Below are 9,774 nucleotides of genomic sequence, written 5' to 3'. Positions count from 1 at the left end.
CTAAATTATCTCGTAAATCTCCTATATAACCATAAAGATGGTATGATTTCCTACATAGTATTAAAAATATCATATTATTATTGATATTAGCAAATTTACTCTATAAAAAAAATGTTTCCCTTTTCCTTCTAATCTTTCCAATCTTTCTTCCACATCAAAACAAAAAATTTTCTCTCTTATTTCTAGTTCAGTTTTCTTCTCTTCACCGTTGCCCAGTGCATCTCTCTCTCTCTCTCTCTCTCTCTCTCTCTCTCTCTCTCTCTCTCTCTCTCTCTCAGGAGAGAGAGAGAGAGAGAGAGAGAGGGGGGGGGTGATGTCACACTCCGTGCCGTCCCCGTGTGTGTCTGGGGCAAGGCAGTGGTAGCAGTAGTAATTTTATTTTTTTTATATATGTAGGAAGGACACTGGCCAAGGGCAACAAAAATCTAATTAAAAAATGCCCTCTGAAATGCCAGTCCCATAAAAGGGTCAAAGCAGTGGTCAAGAATTGATGAATAAGTGTCTTGAAACCTCCCTCTTGAAGGAATTCAAGTCATAGGAAGTGGAAATACAGAAGCAGGCAGGGAGTTCCAGAGTTTACCAGAGAAAGGGATGAATGATTGAGAATACTGGTTAACTCTTGCGTTAGAGAGGTGGACAGAATAGGGGTGAGAGAAAGAAGAAAGTCTTGTGCAGCGAGGCCGCGGGAGAGGAGGCATGCAGTTAGCAAGATCAGAAGAGCAGTTAGCATGAAAATAGTGGTAGAAGACAGCTAGATATGCAACATTGCAACAGTGAGAGAGAGGCTGAAGACAGTCAGTTAGAGGAGAGGAGTTGATGAAACGAAAAGCTTTTGATTCCACTCTGTCTAGAAGAGCAGTATGAGTGGAACCCCCCCAGACATGTGAAGCATACTCCACACATGGACGGATAAGGCCCTTGTACAGAGTTAGCAGCTGGGGGGGGGTGAGAAAAACTGGCGGAGACGTCTCAGAACACCTAACTTCATAGAAGCTGTTTTAGCTAGAGATGAGATGTGAAGTTTCCAGTTCAGATTATAAGTAAAGGACAGACCGAGGATGTTCAGTGTAGAAGAGGGGGACAGTTGAGTGTCATTGAAGAAGAGGGGATAGTTGTCTGGAAGGTTGTGTCGAGTTGATAGATGGAGGAATTGAGTTTTTGAGGCATTGAACAATACCAAGTTTGCTCTGCCCCAATCAGAAATTTTAGAGAGATCAGAAGTCAAGCGTTCTGTGGCTTCCCTGCGTGATATGTTTACCTCCTGAAGGGTTGGACGTCTATGAAAAGACGTGGAAAAGTGCAGGGTGGTATCATCAGCGTAGGAGTGGATAGGACAAGAAGTTTGGTTTAGAAGATCATTAATGAATAATAAGAAGAGAGTGGGTGACAGGACAGAACCCTGAGGAACACCACTGTTATTAGATTTAGGAGAACAGTGACCGTCTACCACAGCAGCAATAGAACGGTCAGAAAGGAAACTTGAGATGAAGTTACAGAGAGAAGGATAAAAACCGTAGGAGGGTAGTTTGGAAATCAAAGCTTTGTGCCAGACTCTATCAAAAGCTTTTGATAGATGTCCAAGGCAACAGCAAAACTTTCACCAAAATCTCTAAAAGAGGATGACCAAGACTCAGTAAGGAAAGCCAGAAGATCACCAGTAGAGCGGCCTACATTAGTAATAGTCCTCTCTCTCTCTCTCTCTCTCTCTCTGTCTAACCCAGAGGTTCTTAATTTTAATATCACACACCCTCTAAGAAATTATTCTTCCCTCCATGCCTGCCCACCCTCCACATACATCAATTCAGTGCCAAATTCCCTCCCAGATTTTACAGAAAAAAAATAAAATAAAATAAATAAATAAATAAATAAAATAAAATAAATAAATAAATAAAATAATTTTTAAGCTTTTTGTGGAGTATAAATTAAGCACTGCTCAGCCACTATACCTTGAGTGTGTAGTTGAATGCATGCCAGAGTGCACAGCGTGAGTCCCTTTCAGAGTTCAGCCTACGTGTGTCTGGTCCTGACAAAAAATGCAGCCTCACAGATACGTGGATCTGAACATAGTTGGAATCCGATGCGAGTGCTTGAGTGTTTTGGAGGATACATGGAGCGATGCGTTGTAGGGAAAAAAAAAAAAAAACAATTGCTTGTGAACTATCCTTATTATAATCTCTGGATCCTCTCATCCTTCGGTTATACATAGAAAAAAGTGGTGTGTAAGCGGCAGCTTCAAAATGTAGTCAGATGATAAGTGTAATTAATAACTGATGTTATCCTATACCTACGCTTAATATTCAGTCTGAACGATAATCTCATTATAGAGTAAATGATACATTCATTTCTAAAGTCTGTCATATTATAATGATAGCATACTATCACGGCTATAATTTCCATATTCTCAAAACTAAATGTTTGCCAGTTTGTCAATATTCTAATTTCATTAGATTAATGTTTCACTTTTAATTAAATACAAATGAAAACTTTTGAGTACATGCCACCTTAAGATGGAGGAACATACATCTGGACTGCTGTTAGCTCCAAAAGTATTCAGCTAAACTGGATAGCACGAAAATAACGATCTTCATTCAGCCTTTCCTATTAAGAACGATCTTCATTCAGCCTTTCCTATTGAGAGGATGCAACAAATCAGTGAAATCTACCTTGCCTATATCATCCACCTCTGTGTTTCCCTGGTGATCCACACCTTCTGGATTAAAATATTAAGCAGTACTGTCCATTTTCCTTGTAGTCCTCTGAATTGCCTTCATTGTTTTGGTAATATGTTTTCAATTCTTTTCTCCATCTTTAAAAATTATTCTATTAAACATGTTTAAAACCCATCTAGTAGACATACCTAACTTTTACTACATGTTCAACTTATCATAGTCCTCATAGTCAACAGCTTATCAAATCATTTCATCTGCTCAATCATATGTTACTTTTTTTGTCAATAATGAATTTAATTTTTTTGTTGCATGCATTAATTTCCTCCATTATCCTTTGTTTCATCCATCATTTGTCTCTACCAGTTTATTGTGTTTTTATCACTTTAGATATTTACAATTGCTCTTTCTGGCAAAATCAGCCTTTTCAGTTGTCAGCTGTACAGTTTCCTTCAGCACTTGTGATAGAGGAAAATCATAAAAAACCTTTATGTTTCAATAAATATTTATTCTTAAAACACAAATCCCTCCTTATTCTTCCGGTTTGAAGCTTAATGGGTAGTGGAGTGAGCCGAGTTGGTGTGGGTGAAGCAATGCGGAAGACGGGTGGTGAAGTGTAGGCAGCAGGGGTTTTGTTGACCTTATGGTTATTCCTCCTGCTGCCCACACACCTGTGCCCAACCAGCCATCGCTGTGTGGCGGTTGGGCACTGATAGGAAGCCAGGCAAGGTGTAACCTTTAGAAGCATCTCTTAGCTTGTACTGGCTACATCCTGCCTTCAATAGGCCAGGGAGAGGCCGGGGTCCTTCAGGGGGGAGACTGGGTCCCTGGCCCCACCACACCACAACTGCCCGGGGGCCTAAACCGCCATGCCCCCCAGGGCCGGGGGAGGACCCAGGGAGGGCAGGGCGGGAGGCAAGACTGAAAGCTATGAACCAGGGCAGGGTGGCAGGCGGCCTTCTTGATGCCTCCTCCACTCGTTGCTGCCGCTTGCTACAGGTCGGCCACTTTAAAAATAAAGTCAAGTTATACTTTGGTACATATGGGGTTTTCAATTTTTTTTTAACCTTAGAACAAGTCTTTTAATACACATGATTGATAATTACTGTCAACACATTCTTTCAAGTTCATAAAAGTAATGATAATGAATAAAAATAATACCTTACTGGTTCTGTACATACTACAAACAATAGACAAAATGCAACCTGAAGTTAATAGAATATAACAACAAGTGTACAAACGATTGGAAGGTAAAGGCTCTTTTCAAGGGCTGTGTGTAATTACCCTAGTCTCTACTAATTATACAAGCTGCCCAACAAACATGGCAGAACCTGCAAGCAGAAGCACACGTGCCACATGTACGTCTCATGCGTACTTCACATGGCTGGGGTTGAGCTAAGTCTACGCTGCAGGCAAAGCTTCAATGTGAGCCACTTTGCCTGCTCTTCTCAGCTGTTATCTGTGGGTCTTCTGCCCTCACCAGCTGATCCATGTTTGTCTGCCATAATAGCCAGGTTCAGACCAGCCCACAGTAAGATGGGCTTGCCTTGTATGAAACACGCAATGGCACCAGAGACTAGAATTAGCACACAGCCCTTTTGCTAGGGTGCGCCAAGCTTTTGGAACGTCTTTGTCCATGGTCTGTTTTCACTTTCTCTCCATCTGCACATTCACTGCCTTCATCAGGAGCAATCCCATACGGGTTTGCCAGGCTTCTCCACACCCATACACCTAATAGTTATTATTACAGACACATATATACAAGTAACATGAGCAGCGGGCAATTGTCTTCACCCACGCCCATACTGACTAGTACTTCCGTCTACAGTCACCATCAACAGCATTCAACAATCACCACCATCACGCATTATCTTTAATCAGCACACTATCATCTGAGACAGTGTTGGACACATTTGTAGGCACACCCTCGTGCGCAGGTTGCATTGAACACACGTCACATACAAGCATGATTATCAGTAAATGGCTAGTGATACTCAAAAATACCAGTCTAGGCTCACTTTCGCATAAGCCACAAGTGTCTTAAGTCTCAGCTCCGAGTCAGCTAACTTTGAATTGCACTTTTCGAGGCAAGAGTACATACTTCAGAGCCTATAGTCTGTAGCACCTCACCTATTGGCCTTGTGTCACTTGGTGGTTAATGTCAGTGTCTGGCTGGTTTTGTCACCAGGTAGGATAGAACAGACTACCTAGAGACACATGTAAATGCCAGATTTGCTACCACCAACATATCACAAGCACTTGTGTCCATACAGGGATAGACACAGTTCCAATTGACAGCAGCATTTCAAACTCAAAAACCTGAATAATTCAGATTGTTACTAACTGAGTGTTAGTCGTCAGTTGCTAAGCACTGCAGTACTTCAACGTTTTCCTTCATCACTCTTGTTGTGTAGCTTCATATTTATTGTGTTGATCAGTTGACTCTTGCTTGCATCATTTTCACACTTTGGACGCTATATGACTCACTGTTTTAAGCTGCTGCATCATTTGGCTGGTTTTCAGTGGTCTACATTCTTGAGGTCCAGGTGTATAAATCAACACTGGAGGTGCATAATGTCTTGGTAGTTAACAGTTCCTTCCTTAACCTCCAGGAAACTTTGCAGGCCTATACATGATGGGTATCTCCTCTCATAATCAACTACAAAATATCACACACTAAGATGAACGTTAGACCACATAATGTTTATATATGTGAAGTATATAAAAGCCACCAACACAAAACATCCTAACAATCACCTGCAAGGCAAGCAAACTTTCCCGCAAAGGCAAGAAAAAGAGGCTGGAGCATTATTTCGTTAAGTATGGAGTGTGTCAGCCCAAGATGTATATCAATGCACACACTAACATCAGCTCCAAGTTATGCACATGTAGCAGCAGCTTAGTGTGGCTTAAGCGACACACACATATCCACACGCATGAATCGGGGCTTAGGGAGCACCTTTACCACCAGGGAGCCCAGGACTCATTGGCAGCATTGGTAGTGAGCACGGGACATGGGTAGGGGGGGAGGGGGCGACCAGTCTGGCAGCATGGCAAATGAGAGATAAATTGTTTTTTAGACCAGTTCATTCGCCCCTCCTAGGTATGAGACTGGGATAACAGATGGTGTACGCAACTGGGGACTTGGAAATGGCGTACATTACACAAAATGGAACTGTATAATAAAGTATGAAGGCTTAATAGCATCAAAACATCCCTTGGTCAGGTTGTTTGCAAGTAGCCATCCCTGCTAAGCATAGCTCAGCAAACAGGGAAGATGAGGCCCATACAAATCTTTGGAAATATTAAAAATATATAAATAACAAAAAAGTATAAAATGAGCCTTTTTACTTTGGGACACTGAATATGACTTAATATATTCAATGTACTAATGTCTTGTTTCAAACAATGTTAATGTGTCCATGTATGGGCAATGAAGTGATGACCTTGGCCAACGGCCCCTTTCAAGAGAAGGGAAGATACTGTCACTTCACCTTGTGTACACTCTCAGTCAGTTGGACATAGCTCTATGTTACACCAAGTTGTATTCCTTTAGATTTAGCTGCAAGATCGTATCTTTGACAGCAGCGAAGACAAACCGTATGTTCTCAGTATCTGCAAAAAAAACAAGAAGAGAACATAATCAGACAATGAAATGTCAATCTAAAATTACTTATTTATGGTCACATTAACTCAGCATGATCATTATAACCAACAAACAAATGTGAAACACCTTGAAACATTTTAAAATCTAAAAGTCTCATGTCACATAACTGAATCAATGAACAAAAAATATCCATCATAATGAATCTCAGGAGTGGTACAACTTAGATGTAAAAGTCATAAAAAACAATGCATGGTTCCATTCCAGGAAGAATGTAAAAAGTAATGCAGGTTATAATGAATATGCAAATAGACAGTATATGTGTATACATAAGTAGGCATTCCCTCTACATCTGACATGCTACTGGTTTCCAAAACCTCAAGCTCACATAAAGCATCATGCACAATGTAATAGGAATGAAATCTTTCATACCACATTTTGTACCTTTCACCTGTGGATGTTGCCAGTGGTTAAATAAAAAAAAAAATAAATAAAACAAAATAAAATAAAAATAAATAAACAAATAAATAAAATAAAATAAAATCAATAAATAAACAAATAAATGAAAAATAAAAATAAATAAATAAATAAAAAATAAAAAATAAAACAAAAAATCACATAAGGATTATACTGGTTCAGTTATTTAAAAGTATATCACAAAACAAAATGGTTAAACAACTATGGAATAATTATTCCCTATGACAGCAAATTATTATTTATATCCATTTCTTACTACGATGAGTGGTTCATGACAGAAAATCTCATCACAGGACTACTCAAGAAAATGCTTATGTGGTCATAACAAATGCTTAAAATATTTTAATTTAGTTTTCATTAATTTTGTGAAGCTCACTCATGGAAATGTCTTTACTGTAATTTGTAAATTCTTTTAACAGAATTTACAAATTACAGTAAAGACATTTCCACATTTCCAGTGTAATGATAAACTGAGAGAGCAATACAGGAGATTAGAATTATAAGAAGGAATGAAAGAATGCAGTATATGGACATTAACAAAGGAACCTTGTCAGTCATGACCATTTCTGAGGGACTTAAAAGAGCAAGCAGTCACAGAAGACATGTATAATGCTGGCCTCTTTGGTAATGACACAGTAGAAGATGCATTAAAGAAGACATCTTGTAAAGCAATGACGAGTGTGCTTTAAGTGAATTTTCAGTAAATTACTTATAGGCCTAAAAAATGATGGCAAGATAGAGAAAAAAAAGATAAAATAAATGATCAAATACATTGCAACCAACATCAGATCCCCTAATGAAGTGTCTCACACTTTCAACATTTAGGCCACCCAGCAGTACATGTCACTACATAACCATTCATGTGTTGGCTATAAAATTTTCATATACAGGAATCATGAAAATTCAGACTAACACATCTTGGTAAGCTATCATGGTAAAACTAGGTTAAAGCACTTATCTTAACACTACCACATATCACCAATGACAATCATCAACAGTACTGTCCATTATTAATAACACTAATCCCTATCAACTAACAACACTAGCATCAATCTTCACTGCTGACACTACCAACTTCCAGCCCTAATACAAGGCTATCATCAATGCTTAAGCAGCATGCACCACCAGTCATCACCAGTAAACAAACATGGCAGTGTAATTTGTGGTGTCATCAAAACTTATAGTAAAAAAAAAAAAATAATAAATAAATAAAAAATAAAATAAAATAAAATAAATAAATAAATAAATAAATAAATAAATAAATAATAATAATAATAATAATAATAATAAGTAAAAAATAAATAAATAAATAAATAAAATAAAATAAAATAAATAAATAAATAAATAAATAAATAAATAAATAAATAAATAAAATAGCATAGTTTATCAAATCACAAATGACTTACGTCAGCCTGAATAGGTAAGCCTATTGCAGGACTGAACTGAGCACTTTCCAGTAGCCCAAGTCTATGCAAAGCCTGACCTTCAGTATGTAAGGTACAGGGTGATTTTCTGGAAATCTTTTGGGGATAAAAAGCATGCCTTATTTCCCCAAAGATAGAGTATAACATTTATGAATACCCCCAAACCTACCATGTTAAAGGTCTGAATCAAAAGGATCTCGTTTCATACATAATATCATCAGTATCTGCAAAAGCAGATAAAAATATCAGCAAAAGCAAAATTTAAAGACAAAGAAAATATTGAAGCATGTAGTACATGCTGACTGATTGATGCAAAGTAGTAGTATTGTTCATGGGAGATGATGTCCTGCACACTGTCTCACAAAATGACAATTTCATCAATGCTTCACTGAAGCCCTTAGTGATTTCACTGACACTGATACTCTGATGCTTCAACAATTCTCTAAACAATAAAGACTGTGTGGAATGAGAATGCAGGTTTCTGTGGTGAAGATAGTAAAGTGGCAAACCCTACACGAAGAACAATAGCAGATCCCTCCTTCACTCACACCAAGGCTATCACTGCATGTTGTCGTCTATAAAGTAATAGTAGTGAGGATGCAAAAGGCAAGGACACCCTATTATGCTCAATGCATCTACACTGACCAAAACTTTGCTGACTTATTTTCATCCAAAAATGGTCTTCATAGAAACTAGATATGTTTTCTAAACTATCTCAGCACTTTGCAAATGAAATACTACAAATTATCCTCCACCATATGCACAAAGCCTCTACGTTAATTGTTACCACCACTACTCTTGACCTACTAAAAGGAGAGACACACACACTGTCTAAAACTAAATTAACCCCTAAAGAGTGGGTGACAGGAATTCCTGCTCACTCTGAGGATGATGGGGTGCAGGAATTCCTGCCCTCCTCTCTCCTGCCAATATTTGTATTTCTGTGAGGTACCATATTTTTCAGTGTATACTAAGCTATTTTTTTACGACATCAAATTTAAAATTAGTCCAATTAGCAAAGCTATAATTTTTTTTCTTAGCGAGATGGTCCAAATTTACCCTATAAGTGCAGCTCATTGCTATGTCTAAATATTGTACTCTAGTATCAGACCTTAAGTGAAAATTTATCAAAATAATAATGAAACCAAATTAGTACTATTTGCACATGTGGAAGTTTGTGGAATGTTTTCTGAAGTATATTCAAACTTATAAAACTTACCAATATTCCCCATCTTAATGATGGCTGATCATCTGTTGAATCACACTTTTTTTTATATTGGTATGGGACCTCAATCAACAATGTGTGATAGATAAAAGGATTCAGAGACGTATGAAAGCCTGAAATGCCACTATGAGCAGTTTGTTTACAATTGCTCTGCGGTGTTTGTGCCACTGACCAGCTGGCAACATTGTCAAATCGGTCTTCCAATGCTATTATAAACTACTTTAGCATACTATTTTTATTATAATATTACATTTATCAATTTCAATGAAAAAAAATTATAAATTAATTTTCTATTGATATATCAGTTCTTGTTGTGTGAAATATCTCCCAGCATCAAAAAAATTCCAATGTTGTTACTGCAAATGTATAGTGCTCTGG

At 37.9% G+C, this 9,774-nt stretch overlaps 1 protein-coding gene across 4 annotated transcripts in view; it reads right to left on the bottom strand.

Annotated features, from left to right (window-relative positions):
- Positions 1–3,153: 3,153 nt before the first annotated feature.
- Positions 3,154–9,774, bottom strand: part of LOC135100822 (guanine nucleotide-binding protein G(q) subunit alpha) — a 46,222-nt gene continuing 39,601 nt past the window's right edge. For 2 of the 4 annotated variants that reach the window (XM_064004190.1, XM_064004191.1), the window contains exon 8: positions 3,154–6,281. In XM_064004190.1, the coding sequence (XP_063860260.1) occupies positions 6,199–6,281 (83 nt within the window). In that variant the 3' untranslated portion in view covers positions 3,154–6,198. The remainder of the gene's footprint in view (positions 6,282–9,774) is intronic. The other 2 variants (XM_064004192.1, XM_064004195.1) reach the window with 2 other exon arrangements.

This window comes from Scylla paramamosain, chromosome 5 (genome assembly GCF_035594125.1).
Source record: "Scylla paramamosain isolate STU-SP2022 chromosome 5, ASM3559412v1, whole genome shotgun sequence".
Taxonomy (NCBI): domain Eukaryota; kingdom Metazoa; phylum Arthropoda; class Malacostraca; order Decapoda; family Portunidae; genus Scylla; species Scylla paramamosain.
Note: the sequence above shows the minus strand (reverse complement) of the source record. Positions and strands in the feature narration are given on the sequence as shown.